This window comes from Propithecus coquereli, unplaced genomic scaffold, assembly GCF_000956105.1.
Source record: "Propithecus coquereli isolate 6110/MARCELLA unplaced genomic scaffold, Pcoq_1.0 Scaffold85, whole genome shotgun sequence".
Lineage (NCBI taxonomy): Eukaryota > Metazoa > Chordata > Mammalia > Primates > Indriidae > Propithecus > Propithecus coquereli.
Window position 1 is genome coordinate 921,781 of NW_012154729.1, and position 17,960 is coordinate 939,740.

At 38.0% G+C, this 17,960-nt stretch overlaps 1 protein-coding gene across 1 annotated transcript in view; it reads left to right on the forward strand.

Moving 5' to 3' along the window:
• DEPDC4 (DEP domain containing 4) overlaps positions 1 to 10,682 on the forward strand; it is a 30,950-nt gene extending 20,268 nt beyond the window's left edge. The window contains exons 6-10 of the mRNA XM_012663984.1: positions 548 to 690; positions 771 to 896; positions 3,704 to 3,757; positions 9,102 to 9,112; positions 10,499 to 10,682. Coding sequence (XP_012519438.1) covers positions 548 to 690; positions 771 to 896; positions 3,704 to 3,757; positions 9,102 to 9,112; positions 10,499 to 10,682 — 518 coding nt within the window. The remainder of the gene's footprint in view (positions 1 to 547; positions 691 to 770; positions 897 to 3,703; positions 3,758 to 9,101; positions 9,113 to 10,498) is intronic.
• The last annotated feature ends 7,278 nt before the right edge of the window (positions 10,683 to 17,960 follow it).

Below are 17,960 nucleotides of genomic sequence, written 5' to 3' on the forward strand. Positions count from 1 at the left end.
AAAAAAAAAAAAAAAATTGAATGACAGGTCACTTTTTTTTTTTTTAAGCTATGTAAGTGGCCATATTATTTCACGTTAAAAACAAAATACTAGCCAGGTGTGGTGGCTCACACCTGTAATCCCAGCCACTCTGGAGGCTGAGGCAAGAGGATCACTGGAGCTCAGGAGTTTAAGACCAGCCTAGGCAGCATAGTAAGACCCTTATCTCTGAAAAAAATTTTTTTTTAATTAGCCAGGCATAGCGGTGCACGCCTGTAGTGCCAGCTACTCAGGAGGCTGAGGCGGGAAGATTACTTGAGCCCAGGAGTTGGAGGCTGCAGTAAGCTGTGATCATGCCACTGCACTCCAGCCTCAGGGACAAAGCAAGATACCATCTCTTAAAAATTTCCTGTGTGTTTGCAATATTTCATAATAAAAAATTTTAAGTGTAAAAATGAACCTGCAAACCAATACAACATCATAGCATTTTAATTGACTGCTAGTAAATACTTACTATACTCTCCATTTTCTATCCCCTGCTTTGTCTTCTTTGTAACCCATGTAACAGAAAATGAGAAAAAAACAGAAGCACTTGAAGCTATACAGCTATATTTAAGATTATTGTTGCCCAATGTTAGAGAAGAATTACGACGGCTACTTACTTTCATGGCTATTGCATCAGAGCCTAATGCCTACAAGTTGCAAAAACAGGTGAAAAAATTTGCAACAACAGTTTTACAATTTTTTCTTTTAAAAACCAGTTAAGCTAATGTTAATCTTTCTGTTTACAGTATGATAACAAAACAGTGGTCCTGAAAACTCTTGCCAAAGCAGTTCTGCAAACCAAATCATTATTAAAAGTGCGGGCAGAACAACTGGTCTGGTTTCTACTGGAGTATCACTCTGAGCTCTTCAAGGTATCTCTGGCAGTTTGCCTGGGCACATTTATTACTAAGCTATTTGGATTCAGCAAAAGGCAAACCATTCACTTAATAAATAATTTACTGAGAACCAAGAATGTGCAAAGTTTAAAGAAATGCTGTCTCCCCACACCCACTAAAGAGAAGGAACTTGACTTAAAACAGTTTTGGTAAATATAAATTTGCAAATATATTGATTAATTTATTCAATTCTGTGTTACTGCATACCAGGCACTGTTATAGATGCTTGGAATATATCAGTGAACAAAACACAAAGGTCCAGGCCCTTAAGGAGCTTAAGTCCAGGTGGAGGAAGACAGACAATTAAAAGATATACACAATAAATCATCCAATCATATAGTTTGATAGGTGATAAATGTAATAGAAAAAAAAAAGAGTAGGTTAAGAGTATTTATGGATGTGAGGGCAGGGATGGGCATGAGCTTTTACAGTGTTAAATAGGGTGGCCAGGGTTGGGCTCACTGAGAAAGCAAGATCTGGGCAAAACTGGAAGGGGAGAAAGAGTTAGTTAATCAAGTGGCTGTAGGGTTGGGGGTAGTGGTTTTGGGCAGAGAGAATGGTTCCCAGAACAGGGGCCCTGGGGGTGAGGGGGTACGTGCCTGAGTGTTGAAGAAAAGCAAGACATGGTGAACAGAGGGGAAAGTGGTATGAGATGAGCTCATGGAGGCAGGGGTGGGCACCCAAGTCACAGTAAGACCCTCGTAGCCATTGGAGGTTGCTTCTCCTTGGAATAAAATGCGAAATCATTGGAGGGTTTGAGCAGAACAGTCATACGATTTGACTGACATTGGTAAAGATCACTCGACTTTTGCATTGGAAATAGGTTATAGAGGGGCAAGGGTGGAAGCAGGAACTCCTTTTAGGAGGCTGTTGTGATAATCTGGGCAAGAGATAAGGTGACTTAAAACAGGCCACAGTAGCATTAGTAAAACACGGTCACATTCTTAATGCATTTTGAAATGTTTTAGAAGAAGATTATTTTTAGCCTCGCTACTATATTTTGGTTCCAGCAAGTAGTATGAATACTTTTAGTGGTGTTATTTCTCCAAAGCCTCTATAAAGAATTGTTCCTAAAAAAAAAAAAAAAAAAAAAGAATTGTTCCTTTCTTTTGTTCCTTTGCTTAAATATGTTGTCCCATGTCGTAAACATAGCAGTTCCAGTAGTCCCAAGTACTTAGGAGGCTGAGGTGGGTGGAGTTTGAGTTCATTCTCAGCAACATAGCAAGATCCTGTCTCTGTATTAAAAAAAAAAAAAATTATAGCAGTCTGTCAACCTTAACTGAAGTTTCTTTTCCATTATTTAAGAGAAAAAGGAAGTACCAAGTACAATTGAGGCAGTCCCCTGTTTATGTATTTTGAATGAAACATATTTTAAGAGCTCATTTGTAAGTCAGTTGTTAGGTACTCTATACCTCGTTTTTCATTAAAAAAAAAAAAAAAGAAGAAGAAATGGAGATTAGGGCCCAGGTTACATATTTGATTCTACAATCACTAAACCAAATTCTCACATACAGTTTACTTGCTAAAATGGGACCCAGATTCCAACTAGGAATTTAGAACATTCCCTCTCTCCTCCTCTTCCTTACCACTCAGCCTCTCTTCACTTTCTTCTTTCTCACCCTGCCTCCTCTGGGTAAATGAATTTGCCTCTTTCCTATATATGATATGGAAGTTAGAAAAGATTTTTTCATTTTTCTTATCCCCCTCATGTCAGAACTAACAGTGTCAAAAAGAAACATACTGGTTCAAATTTTATAGAGGGTCACAAAGAGAGAAAAGGAACTTGACATAGACTGGAGGAAGTGGGGGAGTGGAAATCAGGAAGCAGGGAGAAGGGCTCTGATGACTGTTTCTAGAGATTAGAGGATTTATCATAGGGGCACTCGAACATGCCAAGCTTGTTCCTGTTACAGGGCTTTACCTACGCTGTCTACCATTGGCCACCGCCTTCACTCTAGCTTCTTACCCTGCTTTGTGTTTTCTTAATGGTACCTATCACTACCTGAAATTAATTATATGTACTATAATGTATTTGTTGATTTTTTGTTACATTGTCTTTCTCTCCCATAAAAATATAACTTCCATGAATTCAAGGAACTTGATCTGCTTGTTCATCACCTACAGCAGTACCTGTGGTTGCATATAGCAATCACTAAATTTTTATTGGGAAAGGGAAGGAATTAATGAGGGTAGTCTCATGGCTAGAAAGTGGCAGGGCAAGTGGAAGCTAATGAAAAGGTAGCCTGGGAACCAGGAAGAAGGAGCCGTCTGGACATGAGCTTCAGGGTTGGTAGGGCTAGGAAGTGCCCTCTGTAACAACATTAGATGAGGGATTATTTCTCCAGATAGATGTACTTTGGTGTAACCAAATTGGAAAAGGAGTATTTATCTATTTTGAGAGAATAATGTTTTAATATATTTTAGAGCTACTATTTACATATGGACCATGTAATTGCAATGTAAGCTTATTTAGACAAATGCTATTATGGAAATAAAAATAATTTTTATTGTTATAGGAGAACATTTCACTAATGATGGTTTAACCTAATTTCAAATATAGTACATACGTGAAAGCAGAAAATAAGATTTTAAGAGTAAAAAAAAAAATGTTAAATATTCATCCCCCTTATAATTCAGAGGCCTCCTACCACCCACTCTTTCTCCACATCTGCAATCCTCTTCCCCTACTCGTAGGTCAAAAACATTGAGGCTTTTTTCTATGTTGAATTCCTGGCTAGAAAAAAAATCATATTAAATATCTGAAAATACCTGTTTTTATGTAGACACCAAGAAACTTAAGAAGCTTCTACATGGAGAAGATCCAGATGCTGTATCAGGTATTGATTCCAACTTGTTCCTTTTTCATCATTAAGTGACTGCGGTAGCCAAGTGAGTCGGAAGGCGCTAAAGATGAGTATGTGATGAATATAGGTATAATGTTATAAAAGGTGGTTACAGTGAGGTTGTTTTTCAGTATCTCCAGGGCAAGTTCTTCTCTAGTTCTTTTGGAAGCCCTTTCTCTGATTACCTTTCTACTAACGGTGGAAACTTTTCTCTGCTGCTCCTGTTCTCACCTCTCCTACGATTACTACCCACTTGCCTGCTCCCGTGCTCTCTGTGGTCTCTTTTCCTGACTCTCTCAGATTCTTTTTCTGGTTTTTCGTTCTCTCTCCCTTGCCCCCTTCTTTTCTAGGGGAAGAATCAAATTTTATAAAGAGCCTGATCCTCCAATTGGATAGACTCCACGATTCTTTTTACTCAGTGTCTTGTGGGAATTTATATGATTCCTTAATTTAGAATTTTTTTAACTATAAAATATTTTTAATCCAAATTTCCTAAGATTGTCATGCGGTCTTCAAAAAGCATGATACATATTAATTTTGGAGGCTCGAGCCAAACTGGACAAGTCATTTAACCCCTTTGTGAAAATAGGTGAGTACAGTACAATAAGATATTTTGAGAGATACCACATTCATATAACTTTTATTGCAGTACATTGTTATGATCTATTTTATTATTAATTATTATTGTTAATCTCCTGCTATGCCTAACTTATAAATTAAACTTTATCATAAGTGTGTATGTATAGAAAAAAACGTAATATGTAATAGTGTTTGGTACTATCTGAGGCTTCAGGCATCCACTGGGGGTCTTAGAATATATCCCCGGCAGATAAGGGTAGACTACTGTATTTACTTGAATGTTGGAGTGGAAAGGGCAGATTAGAGCATTAAAAGCTGGCATTTTGCCTTGTCTTGTGTTGCAGAAGGATAGGAGTACAAGAGAATGGAGGATACACATTGATGAGGCAATGGTTCAAATGTTCAGATACGTACTGAACTCAGAATGGGAAAGAAGAAATACTATAAGGGAGGCTGATGAACAAAGAAAAGTGACACATCAAGGTTTTTATGTTCTGAGATTAAAGAAACAGAGCTAAGGGCAGAATAGCAAAGTGGTAAAGACCCCAGACCCTGGGAGTGGAGAACCACTTGTCTCAGCCACTTGCCAGCCATGTGGTCCAAGCTTGTATTTCTTTATTGTAAGATATGGCTGATAATAATACCTCTATACCTATACCTTAGGATACTAAGGATTTAATGAGCAAAAGCACCAAAAACTTGACACATGGTAAGCACACATTGTAACCTATTATTATTTGAAGGATATAGATTCTAAATATAGAGTTGATTATAGGAGTTTAAATTTTCAGAATGTGAATCCAGGGCATTAAAAGGTGTGTTTAGGTGAAGGCTATTTCAGTGAAGATAGGCAGAACCCGATATTCATGGCCTTCAGGATTTCAAATGTTAACTCTCACTGAGAATTGCTTTGGTGGTGTGTGGAGGCTAAGGGGTCCTCATCTGTAGATCAGCACAGGGAGGAGTTCTGTTGACTTCACATGGCAAGACAGCTCACAGAGCAGTGAAAAAGCAATGCTATAGAATTCAGAAATTCTTTGTTCATGTTTTGAACATGCCTTTAATTTATTTGCCAAGTCACTTAAATTCTTTGTGCATCTCTCTTGAAACTGGGATAGTAGTTTCTTCTCCTATTTGGTAGATTTATTTTGGAGATCAAATAATGTATGCAAAATATAATCATGTATGTTTTGCTAAAGTACAGAAAACTTTTTAAAGAAACAGTATTATTACTCCGGAACAAAGAAAATATTAATATAAGCATAGATAACATTATCACCACATTTTGATAAAAAATAAGTCTAGCATAAGGCCAGTTTGCATAAGTACATTTTAGTTGTTTTTTTTTAATTTACTTTTTTAATTGTGCTTTTTTTGTTTGTTTGTTTTTTAAGGCTTCACATTTTGCCAACCCTTGACGTACAAGGAGTTTGAAAACCAAAAGGGAAGGACAATTCAATATCTTCACCAGCTGGCTCTTGAGATTAATAGTGACCCCAGCATCTCTTTGAAACAAAAGAAGAAATTACTTAAGGAATTTCAAAAACACCATCCGGAAGCTTTGAGTTAACATTTCTGGTACAAGAAACTACAAACAATTTGTAAATATAAATAATTCTCTGGCGCTTTTCTCAAACTGCCGTACTTGTACGTCAGAGAAAGGATAGCCTCAAAACATTTCAGGTGTTTTATTTTATTTTTATTTGTGTTGATTTTATTTTAATCATGTTTAAGATGTTAAGGAAGTTTTCAACTTTAAAAAGGAGTACAAGTTAATTTTCATGTATACTGATTCACTTAATTATTATGGTGCTAAAATCACTTACTAAATGAGCTACTATAATATTATTAGGGATCTAATATAGTTCATTTCCTTAGAATTTTTTCCCCACAGTGAAGGGACTTATCATACATGAGCTCTCTGAAGAAAGCATGCACTTCCCTTAGTATATTATTATTTTCAAGCTACTCTCTTAGGCTGCTGTAACTTAAATGACTGTGAATTATTGAAATAGGAAAAGATGCATAAAGTAGAAGATTTTAAAGGCCCTGAATTTAGAATTCATAAAAATCTAAAACCATGATTTTGCCTTCTCTCTCCAACTCTTCTTCAGTCCATAAAGTATTTTATGGTTGTCTTCTTTCCTTCTCATTCTTTCTTTCCTTCTTCCCTTTCTTTCTCTCTCTAGCTCTTCCTTGCCCTTTTTCATTTTTTCCCTGCTTGCCCACTTGCTCATGCTGGCTCACGCTCATGCTCGCTTGCTCTCTCTCGCTCTCTCTCTCTCTCTCTCTCTCTCTCTCTCTCTATCTCTGTATTTAAATTGGTTCATTCACTCTGGCATGATTCTCTTAATATGGCAGAGATTACATATTCAATACCTGTTGAAAGTTACACAGAAAAAATTCTTTTGTGGTCTTAATTTATGTCATTGATCACAGGGAAAGAAGCATAAATCATTAGTACTTGAAAAAAATAAAATACATTGAACAGATGTCATAAGTTTTATCTTTTTGTATGAAAACTGTATCTGTTGTGTTAAATTTGAAAGCTTAGATTCAAAGTTCCCAACTAAGAAGCTGGGTGCAATGGTGCACGCCTGTAGTCCCAGCTACTCAGGAGGCTCAGGTGGGAGGATCACTTGAGCTCAGGAGTCCAACACTAGCCTGGGCAACATAGTAGGAAAACAAAGTTCTCAACTAAGAGTCTATGAAAAGGTTTCAAAGGGCTGAAGTATAATATACTTTCTGAAATTGCGGGCAATTTTTTGTGTGCCTGTGCTTATAGCATTTTTCTAGGAAGAGGATCCATAACTGTCACCAGATTTTCAAAGGGGACTGTGACCCAAACACATTAAGAACCACTGGGTTAGAGAATCAACACAGTGCTGATTCTCTGTCTTCAGAGAATATACTAAAAGTCTTTACTGATGCATATTTGTATATTTTCCAAATTTTGCTTTTACTTTGTGGATAGCCTAAATATTCAGATGTTTAATTAAAATAAGAGCATTAAGTTAGATGACTTTTAAATTCCTTCCCATTTTAAAAAAGAAACAAGAAACAAGGCAAAATGGTTCTTTGACACTAGAACATATAACTGCCCTAATCTGTGTTTGGTTGTTTTTAGAGTTGGGGAGGAAATCAATATACCTGCAGTGGAAGACCTGAGAGAGTGGCTGAAGAGATACCAGGAAAATATTGGAAATGTGCAGCCACACCCTCTTCAGTGTAAGATGGGGAAGTCTCCTTATTAGGAAAGTCGCCATTTTAAGGTTCAGTGTGAATCAGGTGGGGAATTGCTAGTCATTACTGCAAATGGCGGCCACTTTGACAAATGCTTTAAAGATATTACCATGTCCTTGCATCTGCTGCTCAGGAAATTATAACCTTAGGCAAGTATCTTCCCTCTGAGCTTCTGTTTTATTTTTTAAATCTCTAAAATAAAAATATACACACATAGATTTGTATAAGGTTTTCTTATCTTATTTATAAGATTGGACCAGGTAATATCAAAGGCACCTTCCAACTCTGATGGATAACAGTCTATCTGTGAATAGTGGGTTAATGCGGGAGAGTGTATTATGGTAACAAGAATATGGGCTCTGGATTCAGAGACCTGAATTTACCACCTTGACCTATTTGGGCTCAAGGCAAAATATTAGCAGTGAGAACCCTAGATTAAGTAAAATACAATTTAGAAATAGTATTATAAAATGACTAGATGTCAGAGTTGTTAACCATGTTTTAAATGTTTTATTATTTAGGCTGGATACAGTAGCTCATGCCTGTAGTCCCAGCTACTAGGGAGGCTTAGGCAGGAGGATCGCTTGAGCCCAGGAGTTTGAGGCTGCAGTGAGCTATGATGACTCACCACACTATAGCCCAAGAAACAGAGTGAGACACTGTTTCCAAAAAAAAAAATTATTATTCAAATGACATTTCCTATAATATTCCCTAATGTAGCTCAATTTTATCTATCTATAGATCTATATGTCTATACACACACACACACACACACACACCTACTCAAGTAAACCTGTTTTCAAAGAAAAATTGACTTCTGCTGAATAGTTTTTGAAGGTTATGAGGGATTAATTTTTAGAGAAATTCCTAACCGAGTAGTGTGACGCCACCTAGTGACAGCTCCATAAAATACAGTTATTAGGCTTAAAAACAAATTCCCAAAGGTGTTGTCATTCAGTTTTAGTCTAACCATTTGAGGAGACTTTTGTGTAAAGCTATTTTTCTCCTAAATAAAATCTAGCTCCAACCACTGAAAAGCTTACTTCCTGGTAGAATATTCAGTAAATTTCCGTGACAATTAACTCTGATTCATAATGCTTAAAACTCTGTTTAAACTTCTTAGATTATTCACAATCTCAGGTATGACAAAGATTCTTTGCTTGATCAAACTTCAGTCATGCTCCTGAACTTTCTATTAGGCGCATCTGTGTACTTCCTTCTAAATCCTGTTTTAGCAATGAACCCTGCTAGGTCAGTTTAGCAAGAACCCTCAATACCTGATCAGATTCCTCATCCACCACCATCTCCTGGCCTGTCTTCAGCAAGAATCTTGTTAGGTCAGTTTAGCCCGGCTTCTTGGCTATAAATTCCCACTTGCCCATGTTGTAGTCAGAGTTGAGCCTAACATTTTTCCCCCACTGCAAAATCTCATAGCAGTGGTCCCTATACCTATCAGAATGGTCCTGAATAAAGTCTTCTTTTAACAAGTATCATTGAATAATTTTTTCTTTGACAGGTACTATCCAGGTAAGTGAAAGATTTTCTAACTCAAAGAAATAAATTTTGAGACAAAAGTTTTCTCCTGTCATATAGTTTATATACATAATGTTCAAGACTGAAAGCCATTCTTGAGACCTTGAGAACTTTTTTCTGGAAATCTTTCCTGTATACTCTAAAAGTGAATTGGAAATGCTTTTATTATGCTAATTGCTTGTGTGCTAAAAAGATTTTTGAACAGAAAAACCAAAAAGTTGAGGTTGCAGCCCCAGCTCTGTCATATAACAACTCTTTGACCAATGATACTACCTACTCATGAGCAAAATAATTCAACATTTCATCTATGCCACGTTTAATGCTAGAGATATAAGTGGATATGTTATAGTCGCACTCTTAGAAAAATAAAGCTAGTAGAACATGAACATAAAATTAACAATGTAGTAAATGCATAGTGATATGAATAGAGAACTCTATACAATTAATTTCTTATGGCATCTGAAAGGCTTCAGCAGGGAAGCAATATTTAAGGTTGGTCTTTAAGTCTGAATGGGAGTTAGAGTGGAATTTGTGACAGCATTTCTAGGAGAGGGACTAGAATGTACAAAGAGACTAGGGTGGATAAAAGGGCATTTTATACATATATCCATCTCCCTGGGGTGTGTGTGTTCTTAATCCTTTTGCATTGCTATAGAAGAATACCTGAGGCTGGGTAATTCATAAAGAAAAGAGGTTTATTTGGCTCATAGTTCTGTACACTGTACAAGAAGCCTGGCACCAGCATCTGCTTCTGGTGAGGGCCTCAGGAAGCTTTCATTCATGTAGAAATTGAAGGGGAGCCAATGTTTCACATGGCTAGACAAAGGTCAAGAAAAAGAGAGGAGGAAGATGCCAAGCTCTTTTAAACCACCAGCTCTTGGCCGAGCATGGTGGCTCATGCCTGTAATCCTAGCACTCTGGGAGGCCAAGGTGAGAGAATCACTTGAGCTCAGTTCAAGACTAGCCTGAACAAGAACGAGACCCCATCCCAGCTATTGCAGAAGCTGAGGCAGGAGGATCACTTGAGCCCAGGAGTTTGAGGCTGCAGTGAGCTATGATGACGCCACTGAACTCTACCTGGGGCCACAGAGTGAGATTCTGTCTCAAAAACAAAACAAAAAAACCCTGCTCTTGTATGAACTATTACTAATAGAATGAGAACTCACTCATTATTATGGGGAGGACACCAAGTCATTCATGAAGGACTCACCTCCATGACTCAAACAACTCTCACTAGGCCCTAGCTGGGGATCAAATTTCAACATGAGATTTGGAGGGGACAAATATCCAAATTATATTAGTATGTGTGCATATATGAAAAAATTATATATGTATGTATATATATTCTTTTCTATGACAATCGGGATCCCTAATTTGTAGGGAGTGTGTGCTAAAGAGTAGACATGAATCTAGAAAGGTGGCCCCGCAGAGTCTGAATTCATCTCGATACAATAGGGAGCAGGAGATCATGATCTGGTTTCAGAAGGACTTAACTGGCAACAGTGTGGAGAGAAGTCTGGAATGGGGAGAAACTGGTGGAAGAATTAAGAGACAATTGGATTGATGTCCAAGAGGAACGGCAGGTTGGGATTAGAAGGATGAGGAGTTGAGAGTGAATTTAACTTTGTTATGTTTAGCATGAGGCACTTGTGAACATCTAAATTGAAGGTGTGGTAAAGCAGAGACTTCAAAACTAGAGACACCTGTGTTTGAATTGCAGCTCTGCTACCTAGTGTGACCTTGAACAGTTACTCATTCTTTTGAGCCTCAGTTTTCTCATTTGCAAAATGGGGCTAGTGTTCGACTGCTGTAGTTAGGATTAAATGATATATATACATCGCCTGTCACAAGTTAGGCTATTTTACTAAATGCTGTTCTCCCTCAGCCTCCAGGCCAGCGTTTCCAAAGTGTGGTCAGGGGTCATCTGTATGCACCAGAATTACCCAGGGTGCTTGTTACACAATGATACGTTTCTAGACCTAATGAATTAATTTATTGAGATGGAGCTTGAAAATCTGAAATTTAACCATTTCCCTGGAGTTTTGAGGCCCATAAATTAGGTGAATTAACCCGTAACAAAGACCACTTTTAATTACACAACTGTTCGCTGACTCAAGTTTCTATTAGCATTTTCCCTTAGACTAAAAATGTGAAACCACTTAACTTTTTCCAAAAAGAATATGATACTCTCAAAGTATTAATGGATATATGAGACATTTTCCTAGTTCTTAAAGTTCGGAGTAAAACTAAGTGCTTTAAAGATGGGTCAAGGATGCTAAAAAGTAACCATTTAACAACTTAGTAAAAAAAAAATTAATAAAATGCTAAAAGTGATACTTTTAAAAGGACATTTTGATAAGGCTATTCCTTTGTTTTATTTGTTGTATGTTTTATTTCCAAACTAAGAACTATTAAGATTGTCACTAGAAACTTTTTAAAATTAGTTTAGGACTGATTCAGAATAAAAAGTATCTGTGTAACTAGTGCTTAAGTTGTTTATAAAAATTGAATAAATATATATTAAAATATATTTAAACATATATTTAAATATTTATTGAAAATGTTTGTGAGTGAACACAGCTTGAAAAATTGAAAAATCCTTTCTGAGATTCACTGTCATTTTTCTAGAGTACTATGTCCTTAAGCAGTTCTTTCAGAACTGATCTCAATGGTAATTTTTTGAGTCCTTGTCTATCCAAAAGTTGTTTTTCCCCCAGGCTCGAATACTGGTTTGACTAGATATTGTGGATCCTGTTGCTCAATATCTAGCCTGACTTCCTTCTAGTGTGTCTTCCTAAACTTCTGACAATAAAAAGCTAAAAACCTCATTTTCCAGCTTCCTTGTAGCCAGGGTTCTGGATCTGATTTACATAAAACTGTTTATATTCATTTGTATGAAATTAGAAAAAAAAAAAAGAAACAAATTCGGAGGTAAGTGAAGAGAGAGATAGGCATAAGGCACCCATTTTATTGACGTGGATTGCGGTGGTAGCTTCCTGCTTTAGTCAGTGGCTGCGTGGTAGCACCGTTTTGACCACAGCTTTTCTCTTGTTAGCAGAGGTAGTCTAGTTCCGGAGCCAGCAGCTGCACAAGTGGCCTCCCAACTCACCAAGCGCCAGACCTGATCCTGGCAGAACCTCCCCTGTAGCATGGCTTTGGAAATCATTCCTGGAAGCTCAGTCTGTAGTCTGTTTTTCAGCCAGCTCAGTAATTCTTTAATACAGTTAATAACTCGTAATAATTTTTTTTCTTAAACCAGCTGTAGTAGTCTATTCTCTGCAACAGAACCCCAGCTTTAGATTGTCACTTGTCGTTGCCAAAGGTGAAGTGGCTTCTGAAGGCAAGGCTACGGGAGCTTCAGTGGCTGTCGTGATAAATCATTTTGGCAAAAGTGAAGAATATCAAAAGCACTGTGTAGTAGCCAGCCTCTCAGATGATCTTTAGTGATCCCTGCTTCCCAGTATTCACACCCTTTTGTAGAATATGGAAGAAGTGATGGCATGTCACTTACAAGATGAGGCTATAAAAGACTGCAGCTTCCATCTTTTTGGTGTACAAGCGCTCGTGCTTGTATGCCCTGTGGGTGCTCTCTCTCCTCTCTCTGTCTCTCTGCTTTTCTCCGCCCCCCCCAGATCATTCACTTTAGGGAAAGCTATGTCTTAAACAATCCCATTGAGGACTTACATGATAAAGAGCAATTGAAGCCGCCTGCCAGAGCCATGTAAATGAGCTTGAGGCGGATCCTCCAGCCCATGACAAGTCTTCAGAAGTTTCATTCTCAGCTCTCAGTTTGACTGCAACCTAATGAGAGACCCTGAGTCAGAATTCTGCAACAAAGCTACTCCTGGATCCCTGAGCCCCATAAACTGTGTGAGATGATAAATTTGTTGTTTTAAGGTGCTAGATTCTGGGGTAATTCTGCATCATTAAATGATACTATAAGTACACTAGTTATTTCTAACTCTGTTAGAAAGTGTTAGAAAGCTTAAAGAAATAAAATAGCCTCAGAGTTTGAAATTCTCAGTTCAAGGCATGGTCAAAGAACCAAGCAGCTTTCATGGCTGACCCAAAAGATCTTCTGTATAGTTACGGAGCTGATATAGTCAACATGAGTCAGAGTATGATCCTGCAGACAGGTTTATGAATTACAACAGATCATAGTCTTGCTAGGTTTTTTTTTTTATGTGAAATTAAGATATTAGAGAGGTAGAAGCCTGAACACTGGAATGGATATCCTGAGGTGGGTTTGGACTCTGGTTCTGGTACATTATTTAGTCCACAGGGATCTTGATCTTCCCACTGTCTTATGGTGTATCCCAACATTGTGCTAATGTAACTGGCACACAGAAAGTAGCAGTTATCCTGAATGCCTTGGTAAGATACACGTACCAGAGAATGGGAGATACACCACACAAAAATTCAGGGACTGCCATTTTACTGAAGCTTCTGGCTACCAATGGCCTGAGGAAGGTTGGAAATGTTCCCTCCAATATGAAAGACAAGTTATTGCTTCTTGTACCCATATAATTAATAAACAGGCACAATTCTTGGTGGACCTCTTTAGAATTGTCAACAACGTGTACCACATTTAGATAGGCTGCTATGACTAATTTTCCAGAAATCCACAAGATGCAGCCTACTTATAAAGTATTATTATAGGCCGGGCGCAGTGGCTCACGCCTGTAATTCTAGCACTCTGGGAGGGCGAGGCGGGTAGATCATTTGAGCTCAGGAGTTCGAGACCAGCCTGAGCAAGAGCGAGACCCCATCTCTACTAAAAATAGAAAGAAATTGGCCAAACAACTAAAAATAGAAAAAATTAGCCAGGCATGGTGGTGCGTGCCTGTAGTCCCAGCTGCCTGGGAGGCTGAGGCAGGAGGATCCCTTGAGCCCAGGAGTTTGACGTTGCTGTGAGCTAGGCTGATGCCACAGCACTCTAGCCTGGGCAAGAGAGTGAGACTCTGTCTCAAAAAAAAAAAAAAAAGTATTATTATAAAGTAGGCCTCAGAGCAAGGGAAGGCTGTCCAGCCAGTTCTGGCTGTGCTGTGAAGTGCTCTAACACTTGACTTTTTGACCTAGGGAATCTCATAATGCTCAAAGTAGTCTTCGGGATTTGGAGCAAATTCATATTCTCTACAGTAAATAATTATTCTGCTTTTGAGAAATAGTTCCTGGCTCACTACGGAACCCTGATGGACACTGGTACATCTATGTGAGCCTGGAATGCCCTAGCACTACACTTCTGGTGCCAGCCATATCATGCAAAACCAGTAAACCAGGTTTGATTTTTTTTTTCTCCTTGGTATTAGGAACCTTCATGAGATCATAGGTGTGGGTTGAGGTAAAGGTAAACAGTGCAGTAAGAGTATATAGACTGAGTGCAAACTCATACGGTTTATTTCTGTCCTTAGGACAAGTGTGAGTTCAATCTTGTATATAGCTCTTCCTCTTGATGCTGGCATGATGCAGAGCATGCCTGACCTACATGTAGTGGGGAAGAGAAATGGTCCCAGGGTGAACTCAGAGCAGTATCTCTGGTTGTTCAATTTACATGAAGGTATGTCAAGAGATGACATTTAATGGTTTGACCAGTGGGTCAGAAAGTTGACAACTCCAAGAAAGAAACCTGTTCTGGTGTGGTGGCTCACACTTGTAATCCTAGCAATTTGGGAGGCTGAGGCAGGATTGCTTGAGGCCAGGAGTTCCAGACTAGGCAGAGCAAGAGTGAGACCTCATCTCTACAAATAAATAGTGAGCTATGATGATGCTACTGCACTCTAGCCCAGGGGATGGAACGAGACCATCTTGGGGGGAAAAAAAAAGGAAAAGAAAAAAACCTGGGAACTAGAAGCTTTAGGAAAGTAAAGGAAAGTATGTGGATGAGCATCTCAGAATAGGCCCCAAGTACAACGATATTTATTTCCTGTGTGAAAGCTTATCAAAAGCTCTCTTCTATAGAGAAGGCTCTTAGTATTCAGGTGGACAACATAGCCTATACTGTGGATATTGGTTAGCCTCTTTTTCCAGCCACCCCAGTGCTTATTCAGTTGTGCTAGTTTCTGGAAAAATTCCCTCAGCTTCTTTCCAACCCAGTTTTTCAGTCTTTTTTTTTCTTTAAAGACAAGGTCTTGTTCTGTAGCCCAGGCTGGAGGGCACTGGTGCAATCATAGCTAACTGTAGCCTTAAACTCCTGGGCTCGAGCGATCCTCCTGCCTCAACCTCCAGAGTAGCTGGGACTACAGGTGCACACCACCACACCCAGTTTTTTCCTTCTACTCTGTGTTAGTCCTCAGATTAAAATATTTGGAATTGTTCTTACCTCTTTGGTGGTTTTCTCCTGCCCTGATTTGGGATGCGGGCTTTCTTATTCTTATTTCTCTAACAATCTAATCTCATTTGTTTTCCATCTTTTAGAAATTTCTATACGTCTGTAACATCAATGTCACCCTTTTTGTTTCCTAGAATCACTTATGCATTTACTCTCTCAACAAAATATAACATGACCTATTGCATACACACAATAAAGTATAGGCTCTAATAGAACACCCACGTGTCTAAAATCCACCTTGAGAAATAATACATCATAAATAGCATTGAAGTACACCCTGTGCGTTCCTCCTTCATCTGCCTCCCTCCCCTCCCCACTGGAAACGTTTAATGGGATTTGGGACAGGTAGAGAAGTAGGTGAACATGATCAGTTTGCTATCTTGAGGCAATCAACCATTGAATTCAAAAATTCAAAAATACTCCAAAATAATAGATCCCTTTAAAATATCACCTCAGATGTTATTATTTAGAGCTGATGTTAAAAGTTCTCTTTGAAGTCAAATATATTAAAACAGTATCTATCTTTAGCAGTAAAATTTCAAAATTAGATGTTGGAATGATGGAAACTTTGATGCTAATGATAAAGGATTAGGGTCTATGTTCATTAATTTCAGAAATGAATTTGTAGTGTCTCAAAAATGAGCACTATCAGAGCTAAACTGTATAGAAACTAGTTTACTATCATAAGCATGTGAAAACACACACACACACACACACACACACACACACACATACACACAACATTCTCAGCAGAATATAATAGGAGGTATCAGGCTGAGGCATGCTGGGAAAGGCAGCTTTGAGGAATGACCCTCAAAGGAAAAACCCCTGGTTGGTGATGATAGTATGCTGGCCCAGGATGAGGTCCTGACAAGCCAAGGAAAGCCTTTTAGATGAAGACTTACCTTTTTACCTCCAACTACATCACCTTCAAATTCTAGCATAGTTATTTATACTATTTGGTTGCAAAAACTTTTTATGCCACCAGACCTTCTTCCTACACTGTCCACAAATTATACGCTAGTAACTGGGTATCATACAAACATACACAAGTCACTTTGCAACTCTGTCTAGGTGTAGGGAAGGCTGACCAGGCCCTAACCCAACACAATCCAAATATGACTATGGTGGAAACTCTTTCACTCTGCCCAGCATCCATCATTTCACTTCAATTTTCCTTTGGGAAACGACCTTCTTTCACTCTAGGCCATCTGAGTAGGACTGTCAAAGCCCCTCAAGCCATGGGGTAGATGCATGATCCCAGTGAGGGTGAACAGACTGCTAAGAATTTGATTCAGCAGCACAACAACATAAGACAGAAAATATAGGAGCTGAGATATTTTGATGGCAGGGCTCTAGAAAGACTGTCCCTAAATTCCTATAACTTAGATTCCTCTAGTTACCCTGACTTTTCTCCTTCCCTTTTCTTAGATTTTATGAGCTATCCTCTGTCCTGCTGAAAAAGTTTGTTTTGCTGGAGGTAGCCCAAATGAGTTTCTATTGCTTGCAATTAAAAAAGCCTGCCTGATCTATTCATTGATGTTGCTGTCAGCTCTTTCTTTAAATTAGAAATCTGGAGCCTTTAACACCTCTATATGTTTACTGTAGATCATATAAAAGAGTATTAAAACAAAACACTAACATGTGTATCAAGAGTTCTTGAAAAACCCTGAGATAACTTCAAATTTCTTTTCATGCTAAAAACTAGTACACTACTTATTTATGAACAAAATAATACATTTCTGCCAATACAGTATTAACAAAAAACACTTTATTAAATTCGCTTTAGTCTCCATCCTTTCAAACTTAGTCTAAGTAAAATATAAACATTACACACGCACAAGATTAGTCTTTCCAACTTTAATACATATAAATAAAAATTTTTAAATAAAATACTTAGTTCTAAGAGAGAGAGATAAATCAATTCCCCCTGAAAACACTTCAACTAATTCCTGGTTATGGTCACACAAAACGACCTTCGAAGGAAAACTGACCAGTGAGACAGTGAAGTCTATGCTTTCAGCTATAAAGAATTAAACCTAAAATGCATTCACTCTTTCATCTTCTAATGAAAAAATAACCTACTCTCAGAAACAGCATAAGCACTGTTATGGTAGTCTAGCTCCTAATTGAAAATACGGGCTGAGTTACATTTTACAGTAATAACCTAGCTAAGAAGCCTTTGAAAATTAGCAGTGGATCAAAGGATTTACATAAACTCAAGGCTTTATCTTAGCATGAAAGGTAACACAGTTGCTTAACCTCTTTTAAAAGGAACACTGAAATTAAACCCTTCAGTCATAACCAGTCAAGACTTTCACTCAGAATTGTTTCTTAAATATCAAATTTCTCTTCACAGACACTATGTCCATTTTCTTCATAATCTTCTCTGGTTACCACCATATCTTCAAAATCATCATTCTCTGATATCAATTTTCCACCTTCCCAAGCATAAGTGATAGGGCTGAAAATAAAGGTAAAATAAATGAACCCAGATGATTTTACAGAACAACT